The sequence below is a fragment of the Passer domesticus genome, chromosome 7 (assembly GCF_036417665.1).
Source record: "Passer domesticus isolate bPasDom1 chromosome 7, bPasDom1.hap1, whole genome shotgun sequence".
Taxonomy (NCBI): Eukaryota; Metazoa; Chordata; class Aves; order Passeriformes; family Passeridae; genus Passer; species Passer domesticus.
In genome coordinates, this window is record NC_087480.1 from 45,344,341 (window position 1) to 45,359,791 (window position 15,451).

A 15,451-nucleotide genomic window follows, 5' to 3' on the forward strand; every position below is an offset into this window, starting at 1 on the left:
TAAGCAAGAATCAAATGTTTTTTCCCTTTTTCACAGCTATTGCTAAGAACCATGTAAAAAAAAATTCACACAGATTAGCTTTTCATTGTCCCCACTGCTGAAAACTATCCAGCTTTCAAAAACCAGTGTTCTCCAGCACTGAACAGCTTCACCCTCTACAACTACCACCTCTCTTTGGGAATGATTACACAATTTCAGTTTTGTTACCTTTTCTAATAGACTTGATCTGTTTAATAAGAGTCAGTACCAGAGCTCCTGTGGATATTACTGACAGTGTGACAGTGAGTAGCCCAGCTTTCATGACTGTTCAAAAGCTGAGACCCTAAAAATTGTCAGCATGCTGCCTGTGCTTCCAAGCTTTTCCCTTAGCTGTCCCCAATCTTCCAGCACAAAAAGCTCTTTAGTGCCAGCATCAGGCACTACTGAGTAGAAATACCTGTTCTCCTCTGCTAAGCACTAACATCAGCTTCTGCCAGAGCTCGGAGAGATGGCAGCTCTGGACCAGTGGGGGGACATCATTAGTCCCTTTCTGCTTTATGACTTTTTCTTCTGATACATTGTTGGTTTTTTTTCACAGCTCCAATATGTAAATTAACAGCTTCTCCTGAGATTTTATCTCTGTTCTTTTATTTATTTTAAAAAGCATTCCCCTGCTTCTTCAAAACTAGTCTGAATGAAACCTGTAGCATCTTTTAGTATCATAAGAACAGAATTCATAGCAAGCTCCCTTTCTGCACCTACCTTCCAATAAATTAAAAAATTAAAGGGGTGAAAGGAAATGAAAGAAATCTGTTGCAATGCTGGCAGTTGCAATGGCAAAGACACAAATACTGTGCCAAGCACCGTACAGCCCAGAAATTGAGGGACACCCTCACATCCAGCTGAGTTTACAGCATTTGGCTCCTTGTCAATGCAAGGGTAACCCTACAGTTTTCCTTTGCCACATCAGTACCTCAAAAACATGACCTTTTGATTTCTTATAGCTATTCCAGTGGAATGTTTTCTTCCCCTCCCGGTTTTTGATCTTATTAGATGTGCCTTGTCTAATTAATACTTAAAAGCTGTTTCTTAATTCCAGAGCAAATCCTTGATCCAGAATAGGTTTGCAGCACTTAAATCTTTTCATGCCACTGACCACCAATATCACCCAAAAATCTTCTTAATTGATGTGGAACTGAAATACATCAGGTTTGCAAGACATTAGACACTATTTGAGCACGGACCATCTAAAATCTCCATACCATGTGTCTATAGAATCCATGCAGAAAAAGTCTTGTAAAAATTAAACACTTACCTGTATTCTCTGATTCCACAAATAACAAGAATCTTTTTTCCCAAAAGTGATTTGTCAACCCCCTTAGCCCTTGCTTTCCAGAATGCCCAAATTCTGAAGAAAATCTCCTTCTGGGAGCTGCTGGTCACCTCTTCCATCAATCTTCCCAACCGCTCAGAGACACAACAGCCCGGTTTTCAAACCATGAGACTTTTGGAGTTTGTTGCCTCCACAAAGTCTCTGTCATTTCTGAGTCATTTGAGGACAATTTCTAAGAACTGCGCTAATTCCTGCATGGACAGCCTACAGCTCTGGAGAGAGGTTTGTCATTTCTATACTCGTGAAAACTTCCACTACTTGTTCTCAGTTCTACACGCCAGTTCTGCTAAAAAGAGAAAATGACAATGAAGCTGCATATTTATTTCAGACATTTCTACTTGAAGCTTGGATGCAGCAGCAACTTCTTTGCTCATACTCTACCACTTCTTTCGAGAGAAATCAATGCAAAACCCCTTCCTTTTGGCTTCTCTGAGAGCCACATCACCAGTGTTTTTATTGCCGTCTGTTCCTTTCTAACACCTCCACTTCCACCAAATAAAAATCAGCCTCTGGCACAGCTCAATCCATACAGCTCAGCTTCTGTTCAGCATCTCACGTGGACAGTGTTCTCACAAGCAACTTATTTTACTTAAAAAAAAGAACTGCTTTTTATTGTATCTTGGCTGAAAGGTACTCGTAGCACCATCTCCCATAAAAATGCACCCTGTCTCTGTATACCACTACAGATGAGTGACTGATCAGAGACCAACAAAAGCATTTTCTGTTGGTCTTTTTTCTAAGTACAACTAAAAAATGGTCAAAGTACATTGTGTTTACCACCTTCAGTCTTAAAATTGTGGCACTGATTTTGCTGTGCAGTGTTCTCTGGGATTAGCACATGTGTAAACTTCAGTTTATTACCCTCCTTGGCACTAACATAAAAGGAGTACCAGAGAGCTTTCCTGATGTAAAGCTCAGATCGAGCAGCAGCCAACCACTCACCTTCTGCATTGGTGGAATTCACTCCATCGATTCTCTACACCAAGTTGAAGAAATATCCAGCTAATCCCTTCAGTGGCAGTTAGATGTTATCAAAATGGTCCCAACAAAGGCCTGGAGAGCAGCCTGCCTCCACCCAGCTGGGACTGAGATCTAGTGCAACACACTGGGCTGGCCTGTTAAGCCCAGCTCCAGAAAACTCTGATCGCTGGACAGCCTCCCATAGCTGCAGGAACGTAAAAGTCGACAATAGGAAAAGCAGCACAAAGTAGAGTTACTGTTCTCATGCACAGCTCTTTTGTAACAAGTCTCATCCTAAAACAATGCTTTGCATTCAAGTTATAATAGATAATAATGTATAGATATTTACAATAGGAAATACTAATAAAATATTGACCCAAATTTCATGATCAGCGATGTTGTAACACAGGATACAAACTGATTACTGGTATCACGTTAAGAAACAAAGAAAATTCAAAAAGTGCAGCAGTTGCTACCTTATTAGCATAAAATTAAAGCATCTGAGTGCATAATTAACTCAAAACATTAAGGGATTCATCTTTAGAGTCCAAAGAATTCCTTAAATTAATGTCTTTTAGGCAAATTTTTCTGTCACCCTAAAGAGTTCTCTTCACTGCAGTTTAATACTTTGAAGATAGACAACACAAACTAATATAAAAGCCAACACATGAACATAGCAGAGAACAACAGCTGCAAAATGCTATCAGCATATTTATATTCCAAGTTCCATTTATATCTATAAGAATATAAACAATCATAACTCTTGCATAAGATAACAAGAAATTAAGTATACATACAAAATATAACACCATAGCAGAGCACTGCCAGTGTTGCATGTGTTATACACAAAAAGACAGGAAGATAATGCTTACTACTGCTATAAGATATATTAAAGTTGATTCTAGCAATTGCACTATTTCATAATATAAGCAATTTCAGTCTCAAACTCTGGCAGAAATACAGTGAGTGCAACATTTCATCATCTTATTTCAAATGTACTATAGCATAGTTATGTTTATATTTTCACAGATAAGCTGAACAAATCAAGGGACACTCCGCTTTAAATCATCCATATGTACAGTTTATTAAACTATTTTTAAAAGAAACAACATAAACAAAATATTTTTTCCACTATGAAGTTTCTTAAGGCTCATTACAGTACCTCTGTATATAATTTATACTCATCTCAGTGGATTTTGTGGGTCATTCACAGCAGAAGCAAGAGACAAATGCTCTTATTATAGGAAAATGAGATGTAACTACAAATCCACAAAAACCAGCCTTATTCAGAAAACAATCATATCTACTTTCATTTATTTTTAATTGATTGTGTCAATGATTTTCATATATGAGTTCTTACAGTGTCCTGTCCTCCCTGTAACATCAAATAAATTCAGGGGTGGTGGGGGGAAGAATTACTGAGACCAAGCATGAAAACAAGGTGAATTCCCAATACTGATGATATAACCCATTTATTTCCCTCCTCTGGATCATTTCTGTTTCCTCAACCTATTTTTTGTTTTCTTCATACTTAATTAGCCAAGGTATTCAAAAACACCAATCAAACCTCAGTTTTGTCCTAACAAACTTAATTCTTCAAGTTATCATTCCTGTTGCAACATCTTTCATTTTATCCTGATTTTAAAAGTAAACTATGATTACACATCCATGCTGTCCATGCAGAAGCAAATATATTTATACTACAAAGTTTTCCTAGAACTTTTGAATTTAAGTAATTTCAAATAAAATGACAGGTTAACAACCTGAAAGAAACCAAGTACCTAAGACTTTGATGAGGAAGGTAACAGGTGAAAAAATGCTATTCATAAAGATTTATGCAAGAACTAATCAATTTATGCACAATCAATACCAGGCACAGGGGAACCCACCTGGAGAACACCATCAGGAATGCATCTCCTGCAGGGAAGGCTTCATGTGTGCTATAGCTTAGAAACTAGCAAGGCCACAGGAAACAAGGCTTTACTGACCGTGCTGTTTGAAGAACTATTTATAAACCACATCCACAAGAAAGGTAGCTTCTAATTTGTTAAATTGCCTTTAATTTGTGGATTTCTTCTTCCTTGCAACTGAATTGTCAGATTCCAATAGTTACATACACTTCACTAACTTTTTGCACACTGATGCATTTTTTCCCTGCTTCTTGCTCTTCTGTATCTGTGCATTTTGTTCTTCTGCGTCTGCCTCAGCTCCCTTGGAAGGCAGAACATGCACCACAGGACCCATCCTGATGACTTTTGTGCCCCAAAGGCTCACAGGCTAGCTCACCTCCTTTTACAATGAATGCAAACTAACCATCAGTTAACAGACAGCTGCAACATCCTTCCAAAAGAGCAGCCTTTAAAAATATTGTTTACTTGTCTGAACAGAAGATATCCTCCTACCCCTTCAAAATAAGTGACTGATTGATAGGCAGGCAAAAGCATTTGCCTTAACAGAATCAGACTGACATCAGTTCTCATGTTCTCTGCTGTCTGAACTGTATCAAGCTGAGCAGATTTGTAATTCTCCTGAAGCACATCAAACCAAGCTATAAACTGTAGTTTATAAACTCTCTACAGTGAACTTGTGGATTTGTCCAGTGTGAGCTAGTGAATAACAAATCCAACTACGGTAAAAATCCACTGTAAAAACTGCATTTTCCATCTCCTGAAACATAGAAATCATCCAGCTTCTTACCATTTCATTTGGCAGGAAGATGAGCACACATCAGGAGAGAGCTGCAGTGTACCCAATTATAACTTTTTAACTGGCTGTCGCAGAATGCCAGCTCTGGCCAAACAGTTGAGCAAGAAGGCATCAGGCAGTAAAACTCAAAAACATACATGGGTTTACATTCAAGTGCAACTGGCAGCCACTGACACCACAAATGGCTTTTCCAGTAGAGAGGAAAACTTTAGTAAGGTTGCATCTAATCTTGCAAGAAAGATGATAACAACAACTTCTGCCTCAATTATTTTTGAAATCACACGCATTTTGAGATCACACAAGTAAGTAATGCCATTCAACCCGATTCCTAAAATCAGGAGATGTACAATGCATCTGGCAAAATCTTACAACATTTAGTTTTGCAGAGAGATACCGATTATGTTTCCTTATGCTGTACATGCATAGGCCTTTTCTTGAGTTTGACATTTGTCAGATCTGTCACACAGTATAAGGAGACACTCAGCAGCTTTTCAAAACTTTATACTGCACTGACACACCATTTTTCAACACCTGAGAACAGCTCGATTCTGGAAACTGTAATTTAAAATATACGTTATTTTAATATTTTAAAGATACTTTTACAAAGAAGAATAAAACAGAAGTAAGAATTCATCTTCACATGCACTTAAAATGATAGAAAATTAGATTTCCTGTCCCTTAGGAAGCAATTTCAAAATAATATAGAACAGATTTGTAAAACCTGTTCAACCCAGTCTCTTTTCTACTGATCCTGAAGTACTGTATATGGCAAACATGAAAGACTCACTAAGAAGAACATTGCTACTATCTCAGTAAATTTACATCAGTGCATAAATAACATACAATATACATATTTGAGACACTCTATATTAGGAAAATCACCAAACTCCTGAAAAACTTCAGGGACTTTCAAACAATATACAGCCCTTTATGCATCTGATAGCTCAAACAGTAAAATATAAAAATCTTCCTCGTCTGCTTTAGTTGCCTTTCCAGAATACATAAAGGAAGAGGTATGATCTCATGGTCTGAGCATGAAACAGGAAATCCCATCTTACATAATGATTTGCCAAACCACACTTTCGGAACTAAACAAATATACTGGTCTTCCCCCAGAACAATGGAAATAAATTAGTTTATACTGAATTGATCAAATCTTTTTAATTACAGAATACATGAGATATTTGGCTTCTGACACTGAATTTTAGAGAGCAGTAAAGCACATGTTTAGCTACATGCTAAAGCCAATTGAAATGGCAAATGGCAGTACTAGCTACTAAGCAAATCGTGACTGAAAATTTTTTATTATGGGATAATTTATCTAGTCTTGTTAGAGAATGGTTTCAGGTAAAATAGAAACCAAAGGACACACATCAAGGATCATAATAGATAGTATCCAATCCTCCCTAGGTAAACAGAACTTGCACAACTTGCACAATTCACACCATTATGCATATAATTTGTAACATTATACAGATGTAAAACAAACTACTGATAAAACAAAATTACAGGTTGGCCAAGGCCAGTGACTAATCAAAAAAAAAAACCCAAATAAAAACAACTTGGCAGAAGCCTTGAAAGATGGAAGACTGAAGTCTGTATATACACTGCTCCAACAGTTTAATTGAATCAAGATATCTGAAGCTGCACAGACAGTAAAACCAGATAAAGTGCAAAAAGACATCTGTAAACTATCAAAGAAAATATTACAATTGGCTCTACCTCAGCTTTTTATCAATTTAAATCCTCCACATGAATCTTCTTTTAAGTTTTAGAATAAAAACTAATATTCAAAAAGACACTTCTACGTTTTTTTTCAGGCCTCAAGTGACATGAGTTTTTTCTTCAAATCAACCATCTAGTATTTGTAGTCATTTAAAGGGAGAATGAAAAATTAGCATATGAACTCCTAAGGGACATTAAGTATATGCTGTCCTCACATATTTAAATCTGTGTTTGCTATGATTTTTATGGAAATATCTTCAAACAGTCTTCCAAAGCAAAATGAATCATGTGTTCTAACAGGCCATTACTGACAAATTCTACCATGAGAGAGAAGAAACAGAGTATTGAAAAACAGGGACTATGAAACAGAGTCTGACTAGAAGACTAGTTTTTTAGAATTATTTCTTCTCAGTCTCTCATGCTTGCCATGCAATTATAACAATCAACATCACATTGTTTTTTGACATAAATGTCAAAAAATTATCAGTTCTTAACGTATTAATTGCCTTCTTCTTGCAAAAGGATGACTATTACTGGTACTTCTTGTAGAAAAGCTTCAACATTGTTTTGCCACATTAGTCCTTTTATCTTCCATCAGTATCTGCATTCAACTACTGCTTTGGTCAAAGGTCCAGTGGTTTCTTTTAATTGTATTTTAAGAGAGGAGGAACAAACTCAGAGAACAGAGTTGTAAGTCCTGCAGTTTCAAATTCCTTTTGTAGCTCCTCCGGTGCTGAGTATTCTTTGACTTCAAACGTCTGAAACCTACATTGTAAAAGGGAAACTCATGAATATGCCTGGATTTGTCAGAATGTAATTATCAATTCTGTTACTTCTCTATCCACAACAGTACTAAATTATACCTTTTATGCTGGGACTGTAGTTCTGTCTCACACAGTACTCTCATCATTTTCTCTTTGCATTTCTTTCCACTTGAGTCCACATCTACCTTAGAAGTTTTCTGAAGAATCAAGTACTCCTAAATGACAAAAAAACCCCAAAATATTAAATGTCACCTAGTAGTTCCAAAGTTTAGTAAAATGCAAAAGCTCACTCAAAATGTAGTCTTTTTTTTTTAAAACACAGCAATCAAACTTTGACAGTGCCCATGCCAACAAGTGCATGACTGCTTCTATTCATCAGTTTTAAGTTAAGTAAGCCTAACTGATTAGGAGAACAAGAGTTAGAAAAGCCAAAACATTCTCCTCCAACATCACCACAAAAACACACCTAAGGCAGTGGAAGTTTGTACATACAGACAAGAATTTCAAAGCCCAGGCATGCACTAGGAGCACCATGTGGTTTTAAGTCAAGGAAAGAGACAGTTAACTATGAGTTAGAAATATATCTGTTATTAATTCCTCATCAAAAACTTTTCCACTTTTTGGGGCATTTGGGAAATATGGATAAGTGAATCTAGGCATATTAAGGTCTGGAAACAAAGGGATATGGGGGTATAGTTCCAGTGGGAAGCAAACTAATACAGGCCACAGATCTACAGGCATCACTGTAGACAGAACAGAACACCTTTTTCTTAAATACAGAATAAAGTTGCTGGGTCTTCCCACTCTCATAATGATCAATTTGCTTCCAAAATTGTTAATCTTAGAAAAACACACACAAAATATTCAGACACAGAGGTTTCAGTGGTAAATCGATAGAACTAGTCAGCATTCATTGTTCCTGCACCTTAATGCTGCTCCTGTCACCCTGAAGAAGAATCAATATTATCTTGCCCATGAACATCAGTCTTCCAGTCAGCCTTAGATTTGAAGCCCATTTTTCCACAGTTTTCACATATTTTGCCTTTGCTCTCATGTGATCCAAATGCAAAAGGACCATCCAGATACCATCTTCTGCTCCTTTTGACAAAGTAGTTTTTTCATTGCAAACTGTTGCTGATTGCTTAATGATATCTTTAAGATGCTGCTGTACCCAAAGAATCAGATCGTGTACCATGGGCTCAGAAAGATGCTGCTTTGCTTGTTCAAGTAACTTCTCTCTCACATCCATACACTGGGCCCTTGTAAGCTGGTCTGAGTTAACAGAAATATCTGGTACAGTTGATGGGTAATCGACTGGTAAATGAAATAACAGCTTTAAAACTACATCTGTATCCAGCACTTCTTTCACACTGATTTGAATTCTAAATGAGATTCCATGTGTCTCTGGAAAACAGAAAAAAAAAAAAAAAAAACAACATTAATAGTTTGCTTGAAGTTGAAATACATATACATCATTAAATCATGTTATTTTCTTTAACAATTCAACTCAAATAATTGACATTTCCCATAAAATAAGAGGGGTGATTTTTTTTTTTTTTTGCAGGGTGGGGGCTTGCAACCAATGGCTCAAGCTATACCTGCAGGGAATCCTGAAATGAAACACTTCTATAACATAGTAGAAGGAAAGTTATTAACACATTCTAAAAAGCATTCACACCTTTTGGCTCTTTCAAAGTCTAGACAAGCCAGTAATAAAGAATTGTCTCTCTCAAACACATAACTCAGCTTCCACAGCTCAACAGCACAAGCAAGGAAAAGCAAGGACAACTGAAAATAGAGACTTTTCTGGATGGACTCAGCACTGCCCTAAGTTCACTCCTAAAGAAATCTGTAACACTTCTAACATCAATACTAATGCAAGGCAAACAGACTTGCACCAGGTATTTTTTAAGACAATCACTCAAAAGCAGTTCCACACTAAGCAGAGACTTAGAAAGAAAGAAGATTCTTTGTCCCCTACAACTTGCAGAAAAAATACACTTAAATCTTTTCTGCCAACTCCTCTACAACAGTTGGACTGACATAAGAAAACCATCTCTGTTGGACACCTGACCCTAGATACTACATATATAAATATGCATGTACTCATATTAATGTATGTTTCTATAACTTCATAGCCTCTCAAGATCTGTTGTAGGTCTGCTTAAGAATAGAATTCTTTTCAGAGTGGAATGGATACACTCAGTATGCAGCAGGAAAGGCTGAAGATCACATCATCCTGATAAATCATATAATCAAATATGCTTAATATGACAGTTATGTACAGTATTTCGTGAAATAAAACCTTCTTAACTAGAAGTTTCACAGAAAAACAATACAAAACTTGACAAAGTGAAAAGCATGGACAAAGACCTAACCTACTTTCGCTCCTTTGCCATGAGTAAGAGGGTATCAATCAGACAAAAGATGATCTTCTTCAGATGTTCTCTGCTTCACTCCTTTGATGCATTCTAAACACTTCACTCCTTTTCTTTCAAAAATTGCTAAAATGTCAGGTTGATTCACTCTATGAGGGCAGGAGAAGCCAGATTTGAAAGGCAGATTAGAGGAGAGCTGAGTTTCAGAGCAGGTCTTTTGAAGTGACTTGCACTCTTTCCCCTCCACCTTACCTTACCTTCCTTTACATGACAGTCAGATGAATTATGTTTGATTAGTATTACTGATGCCACTAACCAATCTCTCACAGTGCCTCTCACATAAAATGTATGATTTTGTACTTGAAACCTACTAAAAAAGTGAAAGAAACTAAAAGTGACTTGGACAGACAGAAGTACCTTAGAGAGCTTATGCAAGGGCTTGTTTTCAAACCTCCTTCCTGGGCCATACAAAGAACTCTCAAGATCAGAGATGTCACAAAATAAAATCAGCAAACCCTCCAAAGCCAATAATCAAATTCTACCAGTACTATGATGAAGTCTCCAAGTCAAATCCAGTGGTGAAAGCAGTAGATGCAATTCCAGTGAATTCAATGAAATGCCACCCAACCATGCCCGTATTTACAGGCACCACACGTCAAAAGAGTCATTTCCTGCCAACAGGAGTTTGTCTTCCATCCTCCAAGTCCCTACCAAAGGTTCCAGACTACTTTTAAGATAAATGTATTCCTCAGAAAAACACCAGCCTTGGAAGAAGACCCTTGCCCATGGTCAGTAGTTACCAAGCAGGACCTCAAGTCTTCCCACCCCTAATTTCTGTTTTCTGCTGCTCTGACAAATGTTTCTCCCTGGGCACCAGCAGCTGTAGCTCCTCTGCCATTATGCCAGGCTCAGCACACACAGCCACAGGCAGCAAACGTGCCCTGTGTGTCCTGGGGCCCCAGCACCCTCCATGCCACCACGGAGCTGTCTGCACACACAGCACTGCTGCCCCATGGCTCTCAGCTGCCCCCACTCAGGGCAGCCCCACCTGGCACAGCCAGCTGGCATCTGCCTGAACGGGGCCAGCATTACTGAAATCCTGCCTGAGAATCCCTTTGTTTTAAACTATGTTGCCATGAGATTTTAAAATGCACAGCCTAAATAAGCTGAAAAACACTATCACCAGCTTAATAACAGTGACAGAAAAACACGTTACCTTTCTGATAATCCTCCTAGGATTTTTCCACTAGCTTGTCACAACAGGTCTCACCAACTCAGAAGCAACAGAGGGATAGACAGGCCAACCCTGCCCCTCCGACAAGGACCTCCTGCTGCAGTGATCTTATTCTTAAACCTGCAAAAATCTCACACCTTTCCTTGTGATGAACTAATCTGAAGGAGGCAGAACAGCCTCGCATCCCAAGGTGTATCACCCTGAGCCATCAGGAAAAGCCCAGCTGTGCTCATTTACATCTGCTTCAGACTTACTTTTTTAAAAAGAAGAATCAGTTCAAAACCTTTGCAGGGCTACAGCATCTAAAGTTTATTTAAACCTTGCAGCGTCCATGTTCTGCACCAGTGCTGCAGACACTGGCAGAACAAAGAGCAAACCACCGGCGCCCTGCGCAACCTGGCTCCCAAGAAATATTTCCTTTGTTTGCACAAGCTACGAGGGCAGAGTTGTCTTCACAGCAACATGATTATTTCTGAAATAAAAGGTTGGGTATGACTGTTCTGCTGGCATTTAATGTGCTAATCAGACTAAACTCAATACATTTTAACTCATTTCCCCCCATAGCTGCATGCTTATCAGTATATTTAGCTCTAGCATACTTCAGATTTTTTCTTATGTTCCATGTCAACCAGACAGATATCCCCCTCCTCTCCTGCCCAAAGGCATTTTATGCAACACATGCAGTCTATTTTTAAATTCAGAAAATGGCACCTACTAACGTACAAGCTTAGAATATCTAAATATATTTTTATAGCAAGCTTGGTGAAGAGACCAAAAGAGACCAGATTAACAATTAAATTATGGATTTCTATCTGTAACACTAATCTTTGCAAATAGACATGTAAGGTAAAAAAGATACATTGTAATTAGTTTATTTAAATTCATCCACACATTGGTTTTGATAAAAACACATTTTACATCCTGAATACTTCATTGTTAAATTCCAAAAAGCCAAAGTTTTTACCATACCAAGAGACCTGTAAAAGCATTCTCTTACATTCCTCAAAACCACGAATCCCCAGTGGCTTCCTTTTTGATCCCATGGATCTACACACAAATTACTCTTAATGTCTTTGAGATTACATAACCTAACAGTCTTCCTGGAAGTTATGTCTGTGCATCCTTTGTCAATGACAATTTACATGGTTTGAAGAGATAAAGCAAATGTAATCTAATGACTGGAGCGCAAGTTAATTGTACACTGACTAGAGATTCTGCAGCTCCAACAAGTAAATTCCAAGAGTAAGAAAAATACCAATAATCATTGTTGTAAAATAATCTTTTCAATTCCAGCAGAAAACTATGTAAACAAATGAAATATACCTGATCCTACCATATAATGAACACAGCCTGGTTAAAGGCCCTCCAAGATCACATAACAATATAAATAAAATAGCCTACTCCTATTGTGCACTTGTGGCACCTCACTTTATGTACCTGAAGGGTTTTAAACCTTTTAGATTCTGGTAACTTACAAACACAAAATCATTCTTCCATATATGAAGCACAGAAAAGAATGTGCCTATATTTCTCAAAATATTTGGAGGAACAGTTGTGTATATGCAATGTTCAGATATGCTCAGGTTTGTTTGGTTTTTTTTAATTAACATCTGATAAGCCTGGATACTGCTTTTTCAATCTATGCCAAAAATAACATTCTTGGAATTTTTCACTTAAAAATAAAGCTCAGTTGAAACATTTCATCAATCATATTTTAAAAATACAACCCTAAATACCAATTTTTAAAAAACTAAATGGCGGAATTACATGCCCGCACTGGAGCGGGAGGTGTCATGTATCTAGATACAAAATTGGTAGGTTTAGATTACTGTGGTTAATTGTGCTCCCTGCAGACACTAATGCCTTCACCCACCCTCTCCCCTCAAGCACAGTCATCTACAACAGGACAGTTCCCTGGGACAATATCCAGATATTCAGAACATCTCCAGTGAGGCAGACTCCACAAGCTCTCCTGGCAGCCTCCAGCACTCAATCACCCTCCCAGTAAAAAAAAAAAAAAGTCTCCTTATCAATCCCAGTTCTTTAGGGCTGAATACACACACGTGCAGACAAAATCTAACAGCAGGCCACTACATCCATCTTTAGCAGCACTCCCCAGGATTCACTGCACTCCAAGCAGCAGGAAGCTGCTCCCTGTCCATCACTGCGCTGGGCAGAACTCCGCAAGAGCTCCCAGACACCGGCAACCTCTGGTACACAATAGAGACAATATACACAATCTGTGTGTATGTGCATCTCCCTCCAACAAACACCTAGGAGTTGTCACATCTGTGGCAGGCACCAAGCAAAACTTACTAAATGGCCTGGATCTAGACACCAACACTTGCGTATCCCACCTGACATTTAAGCCTGATAGAGCTGCTATTGTACATTGGGACTACTGAGATTTATTCTCCCTTGCTGAAGGGGTATCTTCACTGAAAAAAAAGTGAAGACCCCATCTCTTAATACTATGTTCTGATCAGCGGCCACCATGGCTGGTGCAGAAACCATGAAGGCAGCTATCTGTGCTCCTGGTCTGCAGCATCCAGCAGCTGACGGGAGCAAGCACCACAAGCCTGATCATTCCACCCACGGCAGACACAACACCTCAGCCTCAGCACCTGTAAAACCTACAGCCATACACTTCCTGCTGGAGCAGCAGTAACATCTGGCACGTCACAGTGCCCAGGTAGTCAGCTTACCCCAAAAAAAACCAGAGATAACCCAACGCTTCTGATGCACTGCAAAAGCTGTAGGGACTCAGTATTACCAGACAAATACCTTAACGCGTACAAGAGTCACCTGCTTGTCTGCCTAGAGAGCGGCCAGCCCGCTCCCAGCGCGGCCCTCAGGGCACCGAGCAGGGCCCCGCGCCGCAAGCGAGCCGCCAGCACAGAGACCCGGCGGGGCAGGGACACGCGGCAAGGGACAGCAACGAGCGACTGCGCCCGTGCTGCCCCGGGGCTCCGCCCCGCCGGGAGCGGCCCCGCAGCGCTTCCTCCCGGGACACGGTCGGCCGGGAGAGCCCGGGCCGGAGGCAGGGAGCGCGGCCGCATCACCTGAGGCCGCCAGCACCTCGCAGGCGCCCGGCTCGCAGTAGATGGCGGCGAGCGCCGACAGCTCCTCCCGCGCCAGCTCCGACATGGCCGCCGGCGCGCGCCGCCGCGCCCCCTGCCGGCCGCGGGGGCGACTCCATGGCCGCCAGGGGGCGCCGCCGGCCCGGACCGCGCCGCAGGGAGGAGAACAAAATGGCCGCTGTGGGCGGTGTGAGGGCCGCGCCGTGCCCCTGGGACCGGCCCCAGGCCGAGGAGCCCGCATCATGCCCCCGTGACCGGCCCCGAGCCGAGGAGCCCGCACAATGCCCCCGTGACCGGCCCCGGGCCGAGGAGCCCGCACAATGCCCCCGTGACCGGCCCCGAGCCGAGGAGCCCGCACCATGCCCCCGTGACCGGCCTCGCGCCGTGCCCCTGTGAGCGGCCCCGGGCCCCTGTCCCTCCGGCCCTGCCGCAAGGTGCAATGATCTGACCCACATGAGGAAGAGCCGGCTCGGCCTCCGGCTGTACACGACCCCCTGGATCGCAGCTGCACACAGCCCTGCACAAAGATTACTATAATATAAAATAGTATTTCTTATCATTCAGCTACTGTGGCTTCACAACCCTGTTACCAGCCCTCCCACCGAGGTTGTGCATTGCCAACAGTACCATTATGATGCCTGAAAGATAGGCTGGAAATAAATCCCCATATCTATAGAGCAGGTATTTGCTTATTGCAGCATTGGAAGTGAGGGGGTATCTCCACCTAACTCACCCACCCTTGTCTGTGCTGTATTTATGCAGTGAGTACTGCTTAGTATCACTAAAACATCATCACATAAGCAGCAGAACTAATTTACATTGTGTGATCTGGTGGTTATTAGATTGTTCTTTTGCACTGTGCTTGTGCCTCCCCAATTTGGGGGTCAGCGGGGGTCTTTGATAAAGGCTTCCAAGGTCTTCACATCTCAACTTCTCAACTTTGTCTTCAGAGCATACATAGTTACGGTGTTCCTTGGTCTGTCTGGTCTGACCAGCCTAAGTTCTTTGTTTTGTGGCTAATTGGCTTTGCACTTGCCAATTTCTCATTAGTACTGTACTTACCTATCTCTACAGCTATCCACCTGCCGAGTTTTTTCCTTCTTTTTTGTCTATTCAGCATTAAGCAACTAGTTAACCATGTACTAGCCATTACATTGTATAAAAAGTTATTTATATCAGGTTACATAGGTAGAAAAGTTATGATTCAGGTTATATAGGCATAAAAAAACTAT

General features: G+C 40.4%; 1 protein-coding gene across 2 annotated transcripts; it reads right to left on the reverse strand.

Annotated features, from left to right (window-relative positions):
• Positions 1–3,391: 3,391 nt before the first annotated feature.
• On the reverse strand, positions 3,392–14,353 carry RWDD3 (RWD domain containing 3). 2 transcript variants are annotated; one of them, XM_064428173.1, is made up of 4 exons: positions 14,218–14,353; positions 8,453–8,931; positions 7,627–7,742; positions 3,392–7,528 (listed from the first exon to the last, which is right to left on the reverse strand). In XM_064428173.1, the coding sequence occupies exons 1-4, from the start codon at positions 14,336–14,338 to the stop codon at positions 7,408–7,410; spliced, it is 837 nt and encodes a 278-aa protein (XP_064284243.1). In that variant the 5' UTR covers positions 14,339–14,353; the 3' UTR covers positions 3,392–7,407. The 2 variants fall into 2 exon arrangements, with proteins under 2 accessions (XP_064284243.1, XP_064284245.1); XM_064428175.1 differs by having other exon boundaries at positions 14,202–14,339.
• Between the last annotated feature and the right edge of the window lie 1,098 nt (positions 14,354–15,451).